This window comes from Gallus gallus, chromosome 6 (genome assembly GCF_016699485.2).
Source record: "Gallus gallus isolate bGalGal1 chromosome 6, bGalGal1.mat.broiler.GRCg7b, whole genome shotgun sequence".
NCBI classification, from domain to species: Eukaryota; Metazoa; Chordata; class Aves; order Galliformes; family Phasianidae; genus Gallus; species Gallus gallus.
The window spans coordinates 19,268,816-19,292,458 of NC_052537.1; the positions used below are offsets into that span (position 1 = coordinate 19,268,816).

The 23,643-nt window shown below is 40.9% G+C and overlaps 2 protein-coding genes across 7 annotated transcripts in view; one reads left to right on the forward strand and one right to left on the reverse strand.

The window, feature by feature from the left end:
• Window positions 1-23,643, forward strand: part of WDFY4 (WDFY family member 4) — a 118,919-nt gene that overhangs the window by 69,227 nt on the left and 26,049 nt on the right. For 4 of the 5 annotated variants that reach the window (XR_001467130.4, XM_015288425.4, XM_015288428.4 and 1 more), the window contains 8 exons: window positions 7,626-7,774; window positions 8,919-9,039; window positions 10,479-10,564; window positions 11,711-11,773; window positions 21,153-21,195; window positions 21,981-22,100; window positions 22,696-22,813; window positions 23,489-23,598. Coding sequence is in view for 3 of the 5 variants with exons in the window: in XM_015288425.4 (XP_015143911.2) it covers window positions 7,626-7,774; window positions 8,919-9,039; window positions 10,479-10,564; window positions 11,711-11,773; window positions 21,153-21,195; window positions 21,981-22,100; window positions 22,696-22,813; window positions 23,489-23,598 (810 nt within the window). In the remaining 2 variants the exon portion in view is untranslated. Of the gene's footprint in view, window positions 1-7,625; window positions 7,775-8,918; window positions 9,040-10,478; window positions 10,565-11,710; window positions 11,774-21,152; window positions 21,196-21,980; window positions 22,101-22,695; window positions 22,814-23,488; window positions 23,599-23,643 lie in introns of those variants that run through there. The other variant, XR_005861169.2, reaches the window with a different exon arrangement.
• Window positions 13,386-18,603, reverse strand: LRRC18 (leucine rich repeat containing 18). 2 transcript variants are annotated; one of them, XM_040703168.2, is made up of 3 exons: window positions 18,275-18,603; window positions 17,575-17,758; window positions 13,386-14,319 (listed from the first exon to the last, which is right to left on the reverse strand). In XM_040703168.2, the coding sequence occupies exon 3, from the start codon at window positions 14,236-14,238 to the stop codon at window positions 13,459-13,461; it is 780 nt and encodes a 259-aa protein (XP_040559102.1). In that variant the 5' UTR covers window positions 14,239-14,319; window positions 17,575-17,758; window positions 18,275-18,603; the 3' UTR covers window positions 13,386-13,458. The 2 variants fall into 2 exon arrangements, with proteins under 2 accessions (XP_040559102.1, XP_004942191.1); XM_004942134.5 differs by lacking the exon at window positions 17,575-17,758.

Genomic DNA, 23,643 nt, shown 5'->3' on the forward strand with positions numbered 1-23,643 from the left:
AACCTGCATTCCACTTTTGGCATCGTCCCCGCAATGGTGTCTTCAGGCCAAATCCCTGATGTTGGATATACGCTGCACAAAGCTATTTCCCCAGAATTGTGAGAATTTTTCTCACGAAGAGCAGAGCTGACCTCATTCTCTCATCTTCTACAGCATACCTCCTACTTCCAGTGGCAAGTTGGCTCAGGAGCTAGCATCCCATAGTGGGAGCTGGGGATTAGACTCAATCACTTTAGACTCAGCTGTTACAGTGCTGTGTGACGCTTGCACCTAGATATAGAAATAGTTATTTTTGTCTCAATATCATAGCTGAATTTTTGTGGCATTCTGCCAGGGGTCATATTGGTGCTCTCCAGTGTGATGGCTTCCCTATGTTATTAGATCTGTTGGTACACTGTCTGCCTATACAACATAATTCATTTGCCTGCTCCTTTTCCCTGCCCCCACGTGCCTCTCCTGAACAGAAAGAGACAGGCATGAAAATGTGAAGCATGTTTTCCATGTGCTGATCTCATTTTGCGCCTTTAGGCTGTCTGTCTCTTCTCCATGTAACTCCACAGGAAGCTGTCAGAAACGCTAGGCGTGTTTTTTCCAGCAGCAGTCACTGTGTTGCTGAGCTGACAGAAGTATTAAAAAAAGCAGCGGGGGGTGACATTAACTGTCCTGCGCTCACTTAGTGCACTGCAGTCCTGCCTTGTAAATGGCTGCCTCATGAGCTGTTTGCACTTTAACCAGGCAACTGGAACCATCTTACCTACTGCACTGCACAGAGTGCACATTGTGATGCCTTGGAAGCTGCTAGATTAATTTCTGCAGCACAGGGATAGCTCTAGTCTAGATATTGGCCGTTGTTTTATATTGTCGTGCAGTGATGTTTGCTGGTCTTTTGTATTGCAGTTAAACAGACACATTCAGTACATATTCAGATGTGAGGTGGCTTTTTGCCAAAATCAGCAGATCCAGTGCTGTTGATATTTGTTGGCTCAGAGTTTATCAGTAAGTCAGGAGCATGTGAGTGGGGTGTTATGCTAATATTGACTAGTCACTTGTTTAGACAAATAGATTGACTGCTCCCTTATATCATGTTTGAACAGCACCAAATGAATGTGAAGTTCAGCCTTTAGACAAGTCCTTTTTTTTTAAAAAAAAAAAAAAAAGCACTGAAGTAACCATAGTGGACCATACTTCTCAGGTTTCGAAGTCAAGCACTCTGATTTAGAAAATTCCAGAAATCAACAAATAAATACCAGATCTGTGCAACTGTAGCCTTTAATGACACAATCACTTACTAGTTTGCTGTTAGACTCCCTTCTGCTTTACCACTACATAGCATTGGAGCTATGTATGTACAAATCCATACCTTGAAAGTAGTTTTAGTTGTATTGACTGTAAGTTTTGCCTCTTCCAGCTAGAGACCTTGTAACACACGTTGTTGCACTTTCAGTGTTCTACAGTTAGTGCAATCTTCTATAGCCTCTAGGCATTTTCCTTTCACAGTAGTAACTTGTCACAAGAATTTCCAGTTGTAAGGCTATGTGCAGTTCTTTTCCTGCCTCTTTTACATACTCTGCACCAGTTTCCCCAAGATTCTAACACCTTTCAGTGATCTGTTAGTGCCAAATCCAAAAGCCAAAAACCATATGTGCAGTGCTGGTGAAACCAGACATGTAGAGTGCCACTGTGTTTCTTTTTGTACCACCACAGAGCCAAACAAGTGGCTGGAAAGGAAGACTTGTACTTGCCTGTAGCTTGCCCCTCCCTGAGTTGAGGCTCATAGAATGGAGAGTCAGGGTAGTTGTTGGCAGATAAGGAGAATGACAGGCAGGGCACTGAGATATTTTGATACTTCAACTCCTTCCTTACAAATAGTCCCAGCAGGGGCCAGTTGTGAAAGCTAGGCCAAAGGACAGCTCTTGGTGGGCTTAGATGAACTGCACCATAGCAGTTTGTGTATACAAGTGAAGATTGTATACTAAAGACACATACAAAACAGAGATTGTATATGTCATGGGCATAGTGGGGAGAGGTAATATGTAATATGGGTGATAACATGATGCTGTGGAATTGTTTGAGAGAAATGCAGATAGGAACCTGTTCTGACCATCAGTTTGTCTACCAAAAAACAGGGCCAGTCCTTTATAAATAACCCTGGTCTACCAGCAGAGACAGGGAGACTGGATTCCTGTATCTGCAACCTGAGTCCCCAGCTGCTAGATTGCCTCCCTGATCTTTACAAGCCTGAAGCAATCCTGCCAGGTTGTTAATGTGCAGTTAGCATGTAATAGATGAAGAAAGTGTGGAAGGCTTGGGAAATGATTCTGGTGTAGAAACTCTGACTTTTTTCTTTTGAGAAAAATAAAGCTCTGTTTGCCAGCAAGTCATTGGAGACTAAGAAATCCAAGCAGCCGGAGTAATGAATGTGAAGTTAACAAGAGGGCATGGCCTAGCAGAAATCTGGGCACAATGCCTTTCCTTAAAGGAGGGGCTGGGGAGAGCACAGAAGATGCCAAGGACAATAATAGAAATGACTAGTATAAATCAGTTAAAGAGGGGGATGAAATCCATGGCTGCAAGAAAGGAGCTTATTAAAGAACCGGTTCAGCTGACGGAGTGAGCAGCTGTAAGGTTCAGCATCTGGGGCAGACAAAAGTGTGCAGCAGCTCTGCATCCACATAGTGGAGCCAGTGATCTTAGGAGCACCACACTAACTCCACAGCTATGTAGGACACCAAGGCAGTTTGTTTTTGTGGGAGCACTGTTACAGTTCATTGCAGTTCAAAGATGCTTTGTTAGTTTGAAAGAACTCTGCTTGTGCTAATGTGCAGTGTGAACAGGGACTGGCTCTTGGGATCAAAGCAGGAGAGTGGGAAGCCAGGTGCTTGGAATAAGTCATTTCCCTTTTCTGTGCCTCAGCCTCTTTTCTTTCTTCACTGCTGCATGTGCAGAAGCTCTAATGGCTGCCTTGCTGCTGAAATTAGTGCTGAAAATTCTTAAGTGTTTTCAGTGGGAAACTTTTCCTATGTTCAGATAGAACTGCCTGAAGAAGGACACGTTCAGATGGTTACTCCTCTGACTTGCCTCCTCTAGGGTTTGGCTGCAGTCGAGTGGCTGCTGGGAACGCTTTCCTGCATCCCCACCCCAGCTCAGGCCAACAGCTGTGCTACTAGGTGCAAAGGACAGTGTCTGATTTGTACTGTCCAAAACAAACAAACAAAAAACCAAAAAACACCAAAAAACCAAACAGACCATCTTTAGCCAGTTCTCTGCTTTCCTGAATGTACCGCTTCACCAGGGCATTTTGTACACTTTGAATACCTCCCACCTCCTTTCATATGTGCTTGGTTTTTTTTTTTGTTTGTTTTGTTTGCTTTGAAAAATGTCATTCAGTTGTAAGCCCATACCTGCTCCCAGGATCTCTGCAGAGCACTTAAACTCTGGGGCCCTGACTGCTTCCTCCAGTTAGCATAGCCCATCCCTTAACACAGTTACTTTCTGTAGAGTGATGGAGCAGGGTATGATGTGGACAAGCTTTGCTGTGTTTATTCCTGGGAGTCATGAGGAAGGGCATGAACTCAAATGAACTGGCGTAAGGGAAAATTAAAGGACTCATATTAGTTTTTGGCAGCATTTTCTGTTTGAGAGGAGCCTGGAGTGAGACAGAGACGTCTGAGTGTGCAAGAGGTATGAGCACAATCCTATTAGTGCTGGCTTCCAGATGCTATCATCAGCTAGGGGATGCCAACTTCTCATGCTGGCGATGGGCCGGGACAGATGGCAGCTTTCAGCACAGAAAGCAAGGACAAAGAGCAGCCGCAGTGCCCATGGCCATGTACAGGCATGAACCTTCTTTTTCCACCTCCTTTCTCTCAAATACCTGATATTCTTTTCCTTGAAGCATTTGGGAAATTGTTAAAAACCTGACAAGTGCACGCTTAAGAAACACCTCCTGTACATGGGGTTTTTGCTCCAATAGATGTTGGGAGGGAGAGAAGAGGGGTGGATAGAAGCGACCTGCAGAAGTGTTGTGTTGTGGGTCTTCCAAAGCAAAGGTGTGATCACAAGGCTTGTTACTATCTTTCTGGTGTTTACAATAGTTTAATTCAATTCCAGGTAGAAGGAATTTGAGCCAGTGTTTATAACAGTTGAGATGTGATCAGACTTGAGCCTGGAACCCCTGCCACAAAAGACAAGTGGATTTAGTTTCCTGTGGTCATTGAGCTGCTGAGGAGAATGAAACAAGCTGTCATGTATTCTTAAGCTGTGATTAATGAGCTGCATGTGTCTGTTGCAAAGTAAGATGAGTCTTCAACAACAAGCAAACTAACAAACACTGCAGGAAAGATCTTGAGTGGTGTTGAGAGCTGGACGTATATGGCTGTCACCATGAAAGCATGCATCTGTTTACCTAGCAAAAGTTGTGAAAGCAACGTATTTTGTTTCATATATTCCTAGTCATTTTAAACTCTGTGGCTCTAAATAACATTGATCTGACTTTACTGACAGATCGGCTGTAGCTGATGCACCCTGATACACAACAGAGCAGACAGAAATAGTATATACATACAGTTTTCATCTTTTGTGCAAGTGATTAGAGATGGCTGTGTTTATAGAGGAATACAAGAGCTTCAGGATGTCACTAAGCCACTGATTGCTGAGAAGATATATGAAGAGGAAGAAATATTCACTATCTAGCATGTTTCTGATAGTCTATCCATAAGCTTCTGTTACTAATACCCTGGGCAGTTATCTAGATGGATCTCTGAACTGACTCAGGGTATCCATTCTTCTGTCCTTATGCAGTAAAAATGCGGTGCTCCAGAATCTCTGTGGCATGTGTAAACGTGTTCCTTTGATAGGGTTCTGTGACTTAAATTTCCTTTCTCTGTGTTTTTATCTGGAAGGGCAATATTAACACTACTAGGTTTATAGGAATAGATGGCTAACTTCCTCATGTTTTTGTAAGCCCATTTAAAGACTGATCGCATTTTCAGGCATGTAATTCCTTTGGAAATCTGACTCCTGAACTATAGAACAGGTGTGGTTTTATTGCTGTTTGTTCAACTGCAATTGGATGCACTTATAAACAGCTCTTCTGAAAAACAGGAAAAAGGGGGAACCCACCCCCCTTCCCCTAACTCCCCTCCAAAAAAAAAAGCATGCCTTTAGCTTTAATTCCTTTGTACATATGAATGAATAGAGCAATCAAGAGATGCAGAGCTTTAGGCAATACCTTAGAAGGTAATTATTCAATTATTTTATGTCAGCTTTGCGTCATTGATTAATGATTCTAGTAGCTGATGAACTGGATTCTATTCTGTTTTGACAAGAAAGTTTTTATTTAATCTGAGTTAATTTCAAGCTGCCTGCTGTTTTGATGCAACGCTTGTAGGTACAAGTCTGTCCTGGTGGGGGTTCTGTAGTACGCTCTTTGTCAGATCTGTATTACTCATCTGGAATAAAAACAAGCCGTGTTCTCCAAATGATAGGAACTGACCGAGCCCAAGAACTCTACTATTTCTAACAGTGCAAACGTATTTAATTTCATTGGAGGTGTTAACATGAAATGAAGAAATGGATTTGGCACCAGTGACTGTTAGTGGTTTGACAGGACAGAATGCAGACTGTTCTAAGGAGGAGAGGTACACGTGCTTTCCTCTTCAAGACCTGTTAATGTGCCCTAGTCCTGCCCTAATACTGAAGCAGTTGTTTATGCCAGACCATGTTAGTAATTGTGTGCATGCCCCCACCACAGTCTGGACCTCCCAAACATGCCCATGATCTGTTATCTCTAGTCTGAATTCCTCATTTGGGCAGTGTTTTTGGTAGATCTCTAAGACTGGTTTTGTGGAAATACTTTTTTGGAAAAACTTTCTCAGGCTGACCTGCAGACCTTCCTCACTGCACGTTGTGTAATCTTGATCCACAATAAAGCTCAAGGAATTGTATGTAGTTTGACCCTTATTGGCTGCTGTAAACTATCTAGGTGATCAGCTGCAGTTCTTCTAGGATTTTCAACCTATCTCATGGTTCTACTTCGTCTCCCCTGCTTGCCTTTCTTCTTGCTTCATCTCTGCTGCTCCTAGCAGCAGCTCTGCCTCCTGCACTGTTCTGACCAGCATGTGTTTTCATACCATGCATAAAGTCAAAGGGCTTTCACTGAAATCTTTTATCTGATTACTGTGACTATATGGCTGGACTCAGCATGCTGTGCCTTTTTGTCCTACACCGGTATTCAGATTAGCATAAGGCATAAATAGGAGAGGTGTATTCATACTGGTGCATTAAGCTTCGTTGGTGTGTTAGTCCTATATCAAGCTGTACAATTTTGGGACTGACCCTACTGCTTCCTGAGCTTTACTCTACATGCTCTTCAATTCCATATTTGTGGTTTCAGTTATCCCAAACCCCTTTCCTGTTGGCTCTTTGCTTTTCAACATTAAGAGGATCAGAGATGTAAGTCATACTTACCTTTGTTTCTCTTTACTGTTTTTCTCCACCTTCCTTCTCCCTTCTTGGTATGCCTTTTTCTTGCTATCTATTCCCCTTTATGTACAATTTCATACCTAGTTCTACTAGAGAATCTCTTTTATCTACTTGAATTCTGTCCATTTCTTCTGCTGTCTGCCCAGAAACCCATGATAGCTGTGTATGCAACAGAACAAAATAATAATAAAACAGAGTTAAATTGGTCAAATGGCTCTTTCACATGGAGCAAAGTGCTGGTTTTGCTGAGGCAGATTTCCTAGAGGTCTGGATTTCAACTTTGTGTCCATTTAGCTATTTTACGCAACTGCCTGATGTTTCATTATTCATTTGGGAAGAAGCAATCTTTCTGCTATATAATGACTTCAGGAAGCCATGTGGTTCACTAATGTGAGCAGAATACCCCAGCACTCTCAGTGCAAGCATACATGCCTCTAACTGCACCATGGCACGTGCAGATGCAGGCACTCCAGTTCAGAGTTCTGTGGTGGCACACTGCCAGGAGAGAGGCGTTCCTGTGGGGTCTGCAGAAGAGGTGGCTGAAATGCTAGATTCCTCCTAAAAATAATTGGACTGGAAAGAAAGAAGGGAGAGAAGAGATTTTCATCAAAAATTGTTTGTAAAAATCTTCTGGAGTTCTTTCCTTTCTCCAGAATGAAACCAATCTTCTGTTCTGGAATCTGCTTGCAGGGTTTTGTTATTGTTTTATTATAAGTGTAGTTTTTACTTTCAAAAGTTTTTTCCTTTTCGCTGTATTCTACACAGATATTTGTTATATGCCACTGTTTTTATGTAAGCTCCTTCTTTCCTCACTGTTTCCACCCCATGCCTTTGTAGTGTCGCTGTTGCTGACAAGGTTTTGTAATCAAGTCTTCTGCAACGTTTACAAGACCCTTAGGTTCTGTAGTGATGCAGTCCCAGGTAGGTGGGAAAGGAGATGAGATTTTCCTACTTCTTGTTCCAAAAAGGCATGCGCTCTTAAATTGTTGGTGATTTTGTGATTGTGTACTGCATCCCTGTAGACATCAAGACAGCGGCCGTTTTGGTGCAAATATATGTCCTTCTGCATCAAGTCTTCCTCTTGCTGTCCCTCTTGTTTGTGTAACCCACTTTTGACTTGATTATGTTTACTTCCGTAATAGGTCACATTCAAGTGCTCTGTGGCAGTTGTGCAGGGACACACAGCTTTGGAAGGAGTGCTGCTCTTTGGCAGAGAGCACTTCTACATCTGTGAATGTTTCGTACTGTCCCCTCTAGAAGAGGTCTGCTGTACGCAGCACTGCTTGTCCAGGTGAGTCATTCTTTCCTCCTAGAAATCTGCTTGGTTAACTTCAATGTTAGAGCATTCGGCCCTCGATGTAGCACAGACTTTGGGGGATTTCAAGATGGCATTAGACCAGCAAGAAGTTTGCCATCTTTTCCATATTGGCAGAGTTGTTTAACCTAATTCACTGTAGGTACTTGGAGGTGCTTCAAGGACTCCCAATTCCAACAGATGGAGATGATGAGTAGTCTAACACATGTCTCTGTTTTTTCATTCTTTTCAAGTGCTGTTAATATTCCTTTCTGGCTGGCTCCCATCTTTTATTCATATGGAACAGTCATTACAAGAGTGTTTTACTTCATTATCTCATAAGTTTTTGTTTGTTTCTCCAAGACAGAGTGAATCATAATTAATATTTGGCTCACTGCTGTCATCTTTGACTCATGATTTATTGATACCAATCAATATTGAAAATGAGTCTGTTAGACTTAGCTCTTTGTTCATACTATGTGTTCATGTGCAAGGCCCAGTGGGACAGTGAGCAACTCAGTGTTTTTACTCCCTGAAAGTCTGTCTGCTCTGCATCCGATTCTTACTAAATCTGATACCAGTCGATTTGATCAAATGACTTACAGATCGATTGGACAGAGTCTGATTAAAAACTTGAGTTGCTTTTCTAAGGGCCATGCTGTGGGTTAGATTGTGGATATCAATTGAAGTACATGTATGCACCTATAGTAATAATGAATTAATAGCCTAATTATTAGTTCCAGTTAATAGCTGTTAATAATGGCAACGTGTCCACGTGATTGCTTTTGACCCTGGCTTTCAGGCTCTCCCACCCAATTCCTTCCCTTGTTGCTGCTCAGACTTCAGCAGATGCAAAACACTGCTGTCTACTTACTTGCATACCCTAAAGTCATCACTCCAAATCTACCTTCAGCCTCCACAGGCATTTGTTAAAAAATACAAAAATAAAATTGAATGTTTTTTTCAGTTTTTATTTTTTTTATTATTTTGAGAGCTACTAAAAAAAAACCTGCCATTGTTTAGCCTTGTTTTCAATTCATCTGTACTCTAGTTGTCTTATAAACAGGATTTACTGTGTTCGTGAAGGTTTTTCAGGTCTCTTTTGTTTAAAATTCATTTGTTTTTGTTTTGCCTTTTCCAGCATCAGTGACCCATTCATTTTCAATTTATGTCATAAAGATCATGTTGTGGGAGATCAGCGGTGTTCCCGTTATTCATATTGTGATATAAAAGAGATCCGTCTAATGCGCTTTCTTCTGCAGGTAGGAACTAACATGCCCAGCTGTTTGAGTGAAAGCTGCTGCAGCAGTAATATTATCTGACTGAAAACTACTTGCATAATTTTCACTAAGACTATTTAAGTTTCTCTGAGCAAAAAACACCCTTCAGTGGAGTGGTTGGCCCATTAGTTGTTAGGTTGACAGTACTCTTTACAGTCCATCTCAGTGTTTTTTGAAAAGAAGCTTTGAAGTCAACTTTGTTTTGACTGAAGTTCCCAGTAAGTGTCTAATTTCTCAGTGATATTCAGTTCATATTCCATGATGTATGTGAAATAGTTTCAGTAGATGAAACCTACTTCAGGGTATAGGGTACTTCAGTGGTTAGGTCACTCTCCAAACATGTATGGAAATGTTAAGTCTTGTGCTTCATACAATTACTCATAGCATTTTCTTACATCACTGATGAGCAATCAGAGCAACAGAATGGTCACTTCTTCCTCCATTTTGTGAACATCAAAATTGCCCGTAGAATCTTACTTTCTTCACATGTACTTGTATGTATGCGTGGATTTTTTTTTTTGAACATGAGAAATGGAAGTGTTTTGTGTTACCCAAACTGAAAAATGGAGACAAGTGGAAGTAGTCATTGACTGGACCTTGGGTGAAAACATGGGGCTGTGCTTCAGATCAAATGCTTCAAGCTGTTTATTGTCATAGGTGCTTTCATATATCCTTTCTGCTTTATATGTATTTGTGAATCATGTATGGGCTGTTGTCATTATGTTGTTTTTCTTAGGTTTGTACTACATTTGCCATCTTTGGATTGAAACTCATGTCCAGCTTCCCAGACACAATGCATCATTTCTAGTTTTACTTGGCTGACTTTAGGGAGGGTGGAGAAGGGACTGATCACTGGTACATTACAGGAGTGTATGCAAATAACCAACTTAACCTGTGTGAGGATATTGTGGAAAAAGGACGAAGATGTCAACTTCTCTTATTTAAAGCTTTACTGAGAAACATCATAAACTCCCCTTCCTCTTCCACTTCTAGTCTAAAATTATTTGTTACTGCTTATTTAGAAAGTTGCATGGTTTGTTTGGAAGAAACTTTTACTTAGGATCCCCCCTTCATATTTTTATCTTTGTTACCTATTTAGAAGTTAGTACTACTTGTGTCATGCTAATCACACCAAGATTTCAAGATAAAAATGCTTCAGAGGAAGCAGAAAATGTTGGGTGATGGGACCAGTATCTGGACTTTGGTTTAGCATCACATTCATAATCCTAGTCAGCCCAACATTCGTGCAGTTGGAGAAATTGGGAACACTAGGCTTATTTTACTATGCTTTTTTACACTTGCTACAAAGTCATGGCCTTTGTTTTTAAAGCCTTGAAGAACTTGACAGGCCATAGTGGGCTTTTCACAGCACTGGTGTTAGCTCTGCACTGCTTCAACCTGTAAATGATTTACCTTTCTAGGAGATCGCCTTAGAAATATTCTTCAAAAATGGTTACTCCAGATTTCTTGTCTTCCATGACTGTGATCGAAAAAAGATATTTAAAAGGTAATAACTTCATAATACCATGTGAATGGTCTGTGTTTATCTTGGCTTCAGATGCCTTTGTGCTGTCTCTTTCATAGATTACAGCTTTTTGGTCTTTAACGACTTACACATAAACAAAGCTATGAAATTTTCCATTTGCTGACTTGTGAATTCTTTGGAGCACTACGTAGTCATTGATTTATCAAGGGAGCTAATGCATCTGTAACGCTCTTTTAGCACCCGATTGCATGTTGTGTTATATATCCTTGCATCCCAGAGAAATGCAATTGTAGCTGTGCTGCTTCCTCCCCCTAAGATCCTTCTGCTCCTGAAATCTCTGAGCGCTCTAATGGAGCATTCCTTAAGAAGCCAGTGTGTATTTATCCTCTTCTCCTTTCTAAACCGGATGCATAGTGACTTTATAAAATTACCAGAAATGATTGCTTTTAGTCCTTATCTTAGCTGTCTCTTAGCTCTGAAATGCATCTGTTGAAGTCGTCTTGAACTGCCTCAGCAAGATAGTGCATTCATCTTCAACTGCCTGTCTTGCTCTTCAGCTGCAGGTTACCAAACATATGGGTTTGGCGTGTCTGACTTAAAAATAAAATAAAATAAACAAAACAAAGAAAAACCTACTGAAGGTAAAGAGAGGAGGCTAATATGTGAGTTGGAATTCCTTTCTGCCACTTTTGTCAGCAGGCTGGTAAATGTCAGAGAGGATTCTTTTCTGGGTTTAATTAGTACCATCTTAAGCCACCTGATCATAAGTCATAGCCTTATATATCAATTTAAAGCCCTATTTAGGAAAGTAACTGTTTTTGTCCAGCCCACAGACACTTCCTTAACATTAACTGTATGTTTTTGTTGTGTTGTCTTGCAACTTTTTTCTGGGTTGGTGAAAGGCTGAGGCATTCCCTTGCTATAGGCAGGGACACCTCCAAGTTGGTTTAGTGGGAGATGTCCCTGCCTATAGCAGGGAGGTTGGAACTAGATGATCTTAAAGGTCTCTTCCAACCCAAACCATTCTATGATTCCATGATCCTTCACGAGAAAAGTTGCAGTTATGACATTATTTAATAGATGATTATACAGATATGAAATGATATACATAAAACCTGTGTACAGATAACTGTTAAAAAGTTGTTTTGTTGTCTTTTGTATCTGTAGATTTTGCTTTTTCCAACCTGCTTTGAAGTCGAAGGGGGTAACAGAGGAGTCTGTAAATATAAGGTAAAAACGGGGAACACTGGAGAACAGTAGAAAATAAGAGCAAATACGTGAGTAAGTTGTACCTTAAAAACAACAACAAAAAAAAAACTGAAATTGGAAACTTAGCTGTTTGTGCCCTCTATTTTAATGATTGTGTCTCCAGAACTCTGAAATGTTCCAGTATACAGCATCCATTATTTGAAGGCATGAGGAATGTGTTAAGTAGTAGACTGTGCATAGTTGATTAATAACTTTTACCTGCTTAATATGACTTTATTGGTAAACTCTACACAGATGGTTAGTGTGGAATAGAGACAGTCAGTGAGGCTGAGGTTATAGAATGAATCCATAATGTTTCTACATAAGGGGCTCTTTATTGCATGTTGAGAGTAGGCAATGACAGATGTGTGCGTGGACATTTTGGCATGCTACAGTAACTGTGCAGTGGAGATTCCAATTTGTTGTCCATTAGATTTACCACTGCAGGAAAAGCTTTCCTTCCAGTGTCAGTTGAATGAGACCATGTTCAGTGCAGACCTTGAGTTACTTGTACAGCTGCAGCTCTTTTCACATTGGGTCTGTGAGGAATACAACCCTAAGTGCCTGACTAGTGTACTCCGAAGTGATTGCCTGGAGGCAGAATACTGTTGATACCTGTGGAGTTGTAGTATCTTGTTTTTGTGATCTGTGTTCCTCTTTTTTTGTTTTCACTCCACCTGTTGCAGGTCATTACCTATCTTTGATAGGTGGACACTTTCACCTTGAGTACTAGCCATTTGCTTGCAAGAAGTATCAATGCAGTGTGCAAACAGCTCTGACTAGAGCGTAATCTGAGCCAGAAGTGGTGGTTAACTCTATGGAGATGGATGTGTTCTGCATGGAGCAACTGCTAATTTGCTCCATAGCATTCCTGCTCTTCTTGCCCTACATGACACAGGGAGGCAGACCAGACTAAGGTCTTTGCCCAGACATGATATTAATAATGGCAGAGCTGAAGCATGGAAAGAAGAAAGGATTAGTTTGATATAGTGTATGATGTTCAAGCAGTGGTGTTTCTTGGAAACCAAGTTTTTTCATCTAGTCCATAGGTACATGTAGGAGTTCTGACTCTTAGTTGCTACTCTAGCCATTTAAAAATTGATAATTGGATATTTCTGAACCACTGAATGCTTCACACGTGGCACTTCATTCTTCATTTGAATATAGTTAAATCTGTGCTATCACCGTATGTTACTGAGGCCACAGTCAGCACCTCTTCTTGTGCCATGCTCAACTGCTTTTATAATCTGCTCATTGCTTGCACCTGTGTATTATATTCACTGAGACTGTGGATGAGTATGCCTCACCCAATGAAAATTAACAAGACTAATGTCTGGGGGGCTAAGTGGTGTGAGGTAGTTACTAGAAATAAGTATTTTTGTCAAGATTCCTTCAATGGACTTGTGACAAGGACACAAGATTCTTAACAAAAACAAACAAAAAACAAAACAAACAAAAAAACACAACACAAGAACATGTTGTAGGAACGGGCCCAGGTACATTTGTTTTACTTGTTTGGGATTTGGTTTTAGATACCACATCAGATCTGCTTATAAAATGGGATATCTTTAAATGAAGAGAAGTGCAGAAAAAGGCAGGTGGATAGCTTTTTAATTAGCTTGAGCTGTTTTTCAAAGGACATGGTCCATGGAGCACATTTGTAGATTTCAGACATCTTCATCTTTTAATCTCCATTGTTCTTGGTTATCCATTGCAGTGGAGTTGGGTGTAAGGAGTAAAGGGAAACTGAGCTTCTTGGAAGGGCAGGGCGTTGTGTTCTTAAACTTGTTTAGTTTGTCCCTTTCTTCCTGACAGGTCTTCAGGCAGGAAGAGCACAGGTCTTTCTCTTGTACTAAGTAAAGTGATTCTATGCGCTTGATGGGGTCAACATACTCTTCCTTTTTTGACTCGGGGAAAGGGTTTCTTTCTGCATTCAGTTTCTGGAGCTTGGGGAGCCTTTTCACACTGTTTGGGATGGTGGTCAAGAAGTTGTCAAAGAGACCTAATTCCTTAAGATCCTTCAGGGCCCCAAGTGTGGGGGGGATACTGTCAAGACAGTTCAAGCCAAGATTGAGAATACGCAGGTTCTTAAGAAGGTTCAACTCCTCTGGCAAATTTTTGGTGGTCAGCTTGTTGTTACATATATTCAGGTAGAAAAGATTCTGAAGTGTACCTACTGTCTTGGGCAACTCTTCGAGCTGATTGCTGTGCAGGTCCAGCCAGCGCAGTTTCTGGAACTTCTCAATGCTGTTTGGAATCTTTTTTAGCATGTTTCTGCTCAAATCAAGCTCATCCACATCAGCCAGTTTTAGAATGCACTTGGGAAAGGTAGTGATACCCATCTTACTTAAGTCAAGTCGGCGACCTCCATCAAAAGAGATCCTGATAGAATTTTTTGCCATTTTCAAGGTAATTTTTTTTCCTTTAGGACCTTTTCCCTTGGCCATCTTTTCTCAGAGAGAGACAAACACACCAGACTCTGGAAGAAGTGAGGAGCCCCAGCCTTTGAAAGCAGTGACTGTTAATTCCTAATTAAAAACAAAATAATGTCTTAATCGTCAGTTAGCACATGACTGTAGGACTCTTCAGAAGTCTTTTTTTCTTTTTTAAGCCCATGACTTTTCAACCCTAGGCCTGCAGCTTTGAAAGGCTTTCCTAAAAGCATTTTGAGTAGGTGAAATTCTAATTATTAAAAATATAATTTTATTGCACCATGACACTTGCATTGCTCTATAAAGCAATAAAAGTATTACAGGATGAAATTAAAAGTATTACAAGTGGGAGAAATTTGCTGTCTTTCATCCCTAGATACTGGCTTGAGCCCAGCATGTAATGAAACTGAATGAAATATGTTATCCTTTTGCTGTATAAGGACTCAGGTGAAATATATTATGGGTCTCAATGCAGTCCTTGAGGACAGCACTAAAAGAAAGCATCTTTGTATGTATTCTAGCAGACAAAAACATAACCTTTTTTACAGGTCTGGCATCAGAGGATAGGTTGGTTAAGTATCCTGTTGAATGGACCTGAGACTTTCAGCTCTGGACGCTACTGAAGGAAAAACTAAATGTTTAAAGCAAATGATCAAGAGTTTTTCTTTAAGTGGGATCTCAGAGACCCAGTTGGCTCACACATTTGCCAGAGCTGGTTGCAGTTCACATTTTTAGCAGGGTAGACTGAACAGAGGCTGTGTCAGTGCTGCTTACTGATAGGCTAAGCTAGATCTCAGTGCTCTCAAGCAGACTCTCTAGATGCTTCTACTTTGTTGTTCCACACATGATGTAGGATAGATGAACTCCCATGGTGAAAGTGCTTTGTCCTCAAATAATGCATGTAAGTGTTCTAGTCAGACTTGTCAGCGCTGATACTAAATATGTGCTGTGAATGGGGACCTGTGTGAGTAGTAACCCATTGTAGTCTCAGGGTTGGTCACCTATCTGTATAATTGAACATCATTAAAAACAAATCATAGTCACAGCTAGTGACAAAGGGTACCCTAGAAATGTATGACCCATGCTGAGAGGTGCATGGGTTGAGCTGGCTAACCATGGGATAGTCTGGGTGCTCTGGCATTTAGTTGTGAAGAGGCGAATCGAAGCTTTGATGGATGATTGTGACAAAATATGGATTTGTCTACAGTACGTTTCCCTATTAAAAAGGCTTCATTACAAACCCTTCAGGCTCTTTGGCTACTCATTAATCATGTGCAAATACATGAAGGGGTAGCTCAGGCTACAACGAAGGCATTTCAGCTCCTTTCAAATACATGCCATAGCCAAAAATGATACAAAAGCGAGATGATCTCTGCCTTCCCGGGAGCTCCATAATGAGGCAGCCACTCCAGGAAGCAGTGCAGTGGGGTCAGTCTTGCCCTGAGGTTGTGTTCCAAAATTGAATCTTTCTGATATTTTTTAAAATCATTTAAAAGGTTAAAACCTACAAGATTCTGTCTCTCATCAGTAATTACAGGGATATATTAGCATTATAGCCAGAAGCCTCTCACTCTTTTCTATATTTAAAGTTACTGCTCCAGGAGCAGTATCGGTGCTATTCCTTCCATAGTGTAGACTGGAAACTGAAGGAAACAAGAAATTACTGTGGAAAATCAAGCACTTTGTAAATGTTAGCTTAAATAATTTGCCGAGGATTGTGCAGGAACAAAAACATTATTTTAAGTTACAATTCTCATATTTTAAAGGAGTTGATGGAAAAAGACCTGCAGGACAACTGCATTAGGCTTGGGCAGACTGGAGAGAGATTTTCTGCTTCCTGAAATTGATGTGAACTTTTGGTGACTTTGGAGTATGACTTTTCTCTTTTTGCTTGAACTTCTTGTCGATGTTGGACAAGTTGATTACAACATTCCGTTTTAATTGGTGAATTTTTTTTTTTCCAGCTAAATATGCCTTTAATAGGAATGGAATTGGCCTCAAGGAAAAATATTTGTTTTTAAATTCAAAGTGATAATCTTTTAGAATACTTTTTAAGACATCTTTAAAACTCTCAGAAGGAACACATTTTGTTCAGTTCCTAGTGGTTGTTTTTTTTCTGAAACTTTCCAATGAAAATCCTGAGGGAGAGGGGGGTTGCTCAGTGGGGGGAGCAATCCGTGGAGAGAAGATTGCTCTGCTTTTATCCCAAACCGTTTTCTTAAAAAAAAAAAATAAAAAAGAACAACACGATCTTTTGTTCTATTAATGCTGGTTCCCAGTGCTGATATTACTCTGCTGTGTGCACCTGGGAACACTAGAGGGAGCCTGGTGTGGACAGCTGAGTGCTGGAGGAAGGCTGGTCAGGCATAACAGTGTAGTTTAATCTTTGGGGCACTTTTCTACCAATGATTCTTGCTGGCTTGTTAAAAAAAAATCAACCTAGGTCTTTCAGAGTTTTACAAGTCCATACAGGTTAGTAATTTTCCTGAAGACAGATCACTTAGTATGAGGTACTGGATAGATAATGGCCAGATTTCAAAGTGATTTAACCACCTGCATCAGGTCTCTTTTAGTTTGATTTTTTTCAAGTCGTACCTTGGATCCTACCTAATATGCAGTGATCAGGTAAACGTGTCCAGGAGGTGTGCTCTCACTTTTGAGGGGCTGTTTGTTTTGTGTTAAAAGTGGAATCCAAGTTGTAAAGTTACTTAAAAAAAAAAAAGTGATTTTTCAGTTCCAGAGACAGAGATCAGCATTAGAGTTCTGAAGCACCACTGCAGCACACCAGCTTGCAGAGCATGAATAGCTCTCTTGTCTCTGCATGCTTGTAAACTAATTATCAGTGTTTTGCAGGGTTGTAGCTGTAGGTAATGGAGCCTACTTAGCCGTGTCTCATTTTCTTCAGCATTGCGTAAGAGGGAACCAGTTCTGTAGCCACTGATATTAAAAATTCAGGAATCACAGGAGCCCTCCTTGCTGTAAATATTAATTATGCCCATTTGATCTCCTGCTCACAGTGCATCTCCGGTGGTAGCAGAGCAATAGGGACATGTATACCCCACTGCCTAAGAAACAACAGTGCCAAATAGGAACTTCACTTGCATTTGACTTTAACCCTTCACCCTCTGAGCTGCTGGGAAGCCTTTGCCCCTGGACAAAGGTGCTGCATTTCTAGCTGATTGAAGACTAGACCATGAAGACTAGGTCTGTGAGCCAAGGAAGGCTTGCAGATTACTCCTTACTTGCACAGGGCCCTGATGTGATCCATTGTAGTTTAGGCCTGTTCTAGGAAGCGGATCCAGTGCTAGAAGAATACAGATTTGGACCCTGGTGCAGTCTCTTATTCCTCACAATTTCTTTTTCTTTCCTAAGCGTAGTGCTGGCAGGAAGAGATGGGCTTTCTTCCCACACTGTCTTGGGTGTTTCAGGATCTCCTCTGGGATTCTCCTTGTTTGTTTCCTCCCGTGGGTTGCTGCTTTCTACTTCACTCTACCCAAAGCCATACAGAGCCATCTTGATTCCATCTTGAACCTGCCTGTGGAAAAGTTTGTTCTGTCTGTCTCCTGGAAATTTGCATGTTGCAGAGCAGCAGGCCTGCCCAGTCCAGCAGAACCTCTCTGGAGTCAGGACAGTGAGGCAACATGTTCTGGCTCAAAAGAAACCGTTTCACATACTGCTTGAAAACAGCATTCATAAAGCAAATGATGTTGCATGAAGCCAAGCAGTTCCAACCAGGGGACCATTTTATTTCCCTGCTTACAAGCCTGTTGCCACTTCTTTGTTGTTGGATACAACCTATTGTGGAAGAGAGATTAATTTCCTGACTATTTTAGATGCAGTCTCTTGCTAACAGGCTGTTTGAAACTAAATCCTACCAGGAACGAATAGATACTGGATATTTTCCTTCTTTAATTTTCCTACTTTTCTAGATTGCCTCTGTGCTATCAGCACATGCAAGGTCACTTATAAAACCAATACACACTCCACAAAGGATATACAAAATTACTGCCTCATTTCAGCAATTCTGCTGCCCCCCTGCTTGAGATCTTACCGGCTATCAGCTAGGAAGTCTTAAAAGCCGTGGTACCGATGTCACAAGCTGCTTCTTTCTTTCAGCAGTGTGAGATGAACCTTCATGGTCTGTTACCATGCAGTCTTCCTCTGGTCTGCTCTTCTGTGAGAAATGAATTTGTCTTTCAGTTGGTAAAGCGGGGGAGCACAGGACGATTTCCTTTTCAGAGGCCTGTAAATTTGGAATTTGACTTCCTTGAAGGAAAATGGCGGACCTCCAAGAAACTATTGTGTATATGAGTTTACTGAGGGGAAGAAGAGTTGAAAAAGAACTTCCCTGGCTACAGTGCCTCTGTTCAGTTCTCTGTCTGCAGCCTGTATAACTTTTGTTCCTAAGCAACAGCGGTGCTAGGTCCTTGGAGATCATTAGCATAATGTGTGGTTCCAGCATGCAAGCTCAGGCTGGGGGGAAAAGAGCTGAACTGCACGTTGTATCTGGAAATCTTAGATTTCAAATTATGCAGAAAGAGAAAGCATCTGGACCTGGTTAGAAGCTATTTGTCAGCTTGCTGCCTTAGCAGTCCATTTTAGTTATTTGGCTATTTCATTTTACTTAGCTGTAACTCATATATGCGTGCATTTCACACTGTTAGAACTCCCAGTATTTGTGATACCAACCATAGCATGTGTCAGACAGTAGATACAGATTAGGAGGGAGAGTTTGTTCAGCCCTGAGCTGCACCTTGCATTCATTTATCTGTGACCCTTCAAAAATGCGGTTGCAACAATTTCCTCTTGTATAGTGTGAATTTCCTGGACTTCTTCTGTATGGCTACAGCTCATGATTTTACTAACTGATTGCAATTATTTCAAAATGGTATCGGGAAAACAAACAAACAAACAAAAAAACTTCTGAAGAGATACACCTAACGTGGTCAGTTCATAGAGCCCCTTTGAGTTGACAAGGAGATCTCAGAGAGAGCATCCCATCCGCTGAGGACCAGAAGCGTGGCTCTTTCAAGGAATGACTACACTGAGTTTTGCACGTTCTCATAAGGAATTGAACTTTGTGCCATATGGTAGTTTCCCCCTGGAGGAGGTTGCTTTGGCTATTGAAGAGTTCATATTGGGTTAAGGCTTGTGACAGAGCAAGATTTCCAGTAGAGGAAAATGGCACACACAGATCAATGTATATTATGTATATTTGTATAGCATGCACACAGACTAGCCCAGTTTAGCCCTGTCTGTAATATTTTAGTTCTCTCCCTTTAGAATGCTCTCACTTTAAAATGCTGGAGGATGGAACCGTTCCCCCTTGTCCTACCTGTAAAATAGTCGGTCTCCTTCCTGTTTATAAGCTCCCTTTATGTACTAATTCCATTTTTTTTTTTTTTTTGGACAAAGAGTCAAGGGCCTGTCTTCCCATATCAGATATGAATAATACCTTTTTTTTTCCTGCTTGTTATAAATATAACCTATAATTGTTCATTTTCACATGCTTAGCGGGAAAACTAATCAAAGTTTAAGAGTTGTAGGCCATGAGCCAAAATTGGTCCAAGATTTCACATTTATTCGTGAAATTGGCTGTTCAGTCTGTGCAAAATCCTTGCCTTAACTACCTACCAACCTATCTCTGGCAAGAATTCCTAAGCAAGGTATAAAATACTTTGTTGAATAAACAGTACAATTTATCCTTAATGTACACTATTAGCTGACCTGAGACTGAGTAGGCAGTAAAAGAATGATTCATAATCATGAGAAGTCATTTACAAAAACTCACTACCACAAATTCAATAAAACTAATGATCATAGACCATCCTAGTATTTTATTTAGGTCTTTGAGACTGCTATGAGACTAGCTTTGTGGACTGCTAGTGTGATCCAATACAGAGCACAGGAGTGCAAAGTAACAGCTCATTTTTCCTTTACCAGTTTTGTGTTCTGTGATTGAACTGATTTGGTCATGCTTAGTAACTTCTTCTCTGAACTGGTATCTTAGCTTTTGTGTAAAGCTACATACTCAAAAGGAAAAGCATCTTCCACCTTCAGTTATGTCATATCATGTCACTAACCTCTTTATTTGGGCAGATAAAGAGTCTCTTTAATCAAGAAGTCATCACTTGTCTCAGTTTGATTGCCTGCAACTAGCAAGAACAAATCCATGGCCTTCTGAACCTTCTGGTTCAGCCCAGCTGGAGCGTTACTTTTGCCTCCTCTGATCCTTTGACCCTTCCACCATTTCAAGTACATTTCCCTGTTTGGAATCTGCCTTCAGCTGGTTTGTTTTGTTTAAAAGCTTCAGTAGAAATTGCTCTGAATTTTGAGAATAAAGAAAGTGGAAAAAAAAACATTTTTTAAAATTGTGAGGAAAAGAAACAAAAAAGCAACAACAGAACAAACTACTTTTTCAAAACTACATTAGTTTCAAAGTGCTTTATGCAAAAATAATCTTTGATACGGAGAATGAGAGACCTTTGTTTTCAGCTGTCCTTCTGTTCCTGCTGCAGGGGTATCTTCTCTTCCTGTCTGGCAGTTTCTGATCTGTTGCAGAGTTATCGTACTTGAGGTGGTATTTCATTCAGAGGCAATCTAGCATGTAGCTTAGCACTCTGTGCAGTTAGGCAGGGAGAGTGGCTGGCAGTGGTAACCTCGGTTGTCATCTGAAGCTGGCCATCCCTGTTCATCAGGCAGAACCTTGCCTCCTACTGAAAGCAGTAATGAAACTGGGATCCTGCAGCGCTGACCTAAGCATTAACACACTCTGATTTTGAAATGATTTGGTCACTGCTGAAATCTCAGTATTCTTTTAGTGTTGTTATAGCATGAGAACAGGGGCTCAGGGAGCACAGGCATTAATGTATTGATTTTCTCTTATGGTTTTGAAGCGATTATTTCAATCAAATATCTGTCCCATACAGGAAACACTCAGGAGGAGAAAAAACAATGCTGCAGAAGTGGCAGGTAAACTAAATCTTGGCTGCATGTGATTAAGCTAAGATTTTCATTACCCGTGTGTCCACTCACAGTTAGATATTGTGTGTGTATGTGCTTCAAGGCCTAAGCTATTCTCTCACAGCTGGAGGTGAGGTTATTGGCAAGATGAGCAGAGTATTTACATCTGGTTATTGCAGAGGTTTTGCTCTTCCCGCTGTGAAACATATGGCTAACTGTCTGACAGATTGTGTGATCCTACGCATGTTTTAAAATGGAGCTCAAAAAAGCCACCTAGTTGAATGGCAGATCATCCAAATCAATATACATCTTTTGTCTTTATTGACTTCATACTGAGCTGAGAAATGCACTCACTTTCTTGTATTCCTGATCTTGGTGCTTCGAGACACACTGAGGAAATCTATATCCTTTTGATTTTATGCAGCACTTTGTGAATCCTTTCCATACAAGCAGTTGTACAGGATTTGCAAATATACAGATTGTTTGTGTTTGGCTCTTCTAAAATCCAAAAAAGTGCTCTGTTACTCAAATACCACATAAAAGCATGGGGTGATTATAGATAAACGCAAATAGCCTGTCTGAAGAAGAGCCAGAAGGAAGACTCAGATTCTGTTGAATGGACTGTGGCATAAGAGCTATTGTGCTGATCTGAATGGCAGTGGGTGATTGATTCCACTATGTTCAGTGTTTACCCTGGTGGATGGGGGATCTATAGAGCTCTGAGGTTGCTTTTGAGGCATGGTTTTCAGGGGTGGAGTTAGGAGATTCTAATGTCTGCTTTTTTTCCTTGACAGAAGAGGGAGATCAGCAACTTTGATTATCTCATGTACCTGAACACACTGGCTGGCCGCAGCTACAATGATTACATGCAGTATCCTGTGTTTCCATGGGTCCTTGCTGACTATCACTCCCAGGTCAGTGTCTGTTGCTTAGCAGGACTCAGTATTTTCTGTAATTTATTGCATGCATTATTACTGCTACTGCAGTAGAAGGGCCTAGACCAAAGATTCAAAACTTGATGTAGTGAAGTCAAACTGTACTGATTATTTCCAGATTAACCTTGTCTTCAGGTCAGCTTGCTAAGGGATGTGTTCTCCCTCAGTAAGTTGGACAAGCACCTGTTACGTGCATACCTACTTAAGGGAACGCTGTGCTGGCTTTGCAAGTAGTCAGGGGTAGGCTTCTGTCATCTGCTAAGGAGATCTAAGTAGAAGAGTCCTTGAAAACAATTTGAAACATGCCAAGACTTTTATTCAGTACCTGGTAGGTCCTTTATTTGTGAAGCATCTTGTACATGCTGTCTTTTCAGTGGTACATGTTGCCATTCTGTTTCCAAGTCCCTTCCCATTTCTGGAGATGAGTATTTCCATACTGAATTTGTGGCATCCTTGTACAGGTGGAACTTCAAACCAGCTTTGCGATCATCCAGTGTCACTGAGATGGTCATGATGCCTTAGTCTGTGTTCTAAAAAAAAAAAAAAAAAAACGTTTGTTCTTTTTGCATTTCAGACTCTAAACCTTAGTAATCCTCACACATTTCGGGACCTGTCAAAGCCGATGGGAGCACAAACTACGGAGAGGAAACAAAAGTTCATCCAGCGCTACAAGGAAGTGGAGAAGAGTGAAGGTGAGCATTTTAGAAGGCTAACAGACAGCAGAGGCTTTAAGGCATGCTTGCAAATGGTCTTTCCATTGGCCTTGGTCTTTCCAGAACTGTAGTCATGGAAAGCATCGTACCAAGGAGATCCACTTGCTTCTGTGCATACAAAGTGCTTGAGGGTTGAAAGAGAAATGACCCTCCTGCCAACATTTCCTTCTTATGTGCCTTACACTGCAGCATTCTGTCTTCTTCCCTTGGGCAGAAAGATGCACAACAGCAGAAGGCAGTGTCAGAGAAAAGATTGCTCTGTTAGTTAAGTTGTATGCATCAGTCTTCTCTGATAGCTAAACTGCATGTAGAAGACTGCTACATGCAGTATAGCTGATGACAGCTACAATAAGGGAAGGAAACTGGGCATTGAAACTATTGACCTCCAGAGATCAAGGCCGTTTTTCATTACTAACGTGGTGATATAAGAGGATAAAGCCCTTATTCATCAGAAAATGACAGGTAGGAGGCAAGGTAGAAGAACACAGGGGGTTATAACTCCATGTTCAATACGGATACGCAAGGTGTGCTTTTTGCACACCTTTGAACACATCTACTTTAAAGAATTACTGAATTGTGCCATAGTAAATAAGTGTTATGGACTTGAAATTGTGAAATTTTCCATTGAAATCTGATTTTGTGTTGAATTTCCAGGAGACCTGTCAGCCCAGTGCCATTACTGTACTCACTATTCCTCAGCAATTATAGTGGCATCTTACCTGGTTCGGTTGGAGCCATTTACACAGACCTTCTGTTCTCTGCAGGTAAGGGGAAGATAGCTTCCATCTTACATCTCCTTAGGTGCTGGA

Coding starts and splice junctions, on each gene's coding strand:
- LRRC18 (XM_004942134.5), bottom strand. CDS start 14,238: ATGGCCAAGGGAAAAGGTCCTAAAGGAAAAAAAATTACCTTGAAAATG.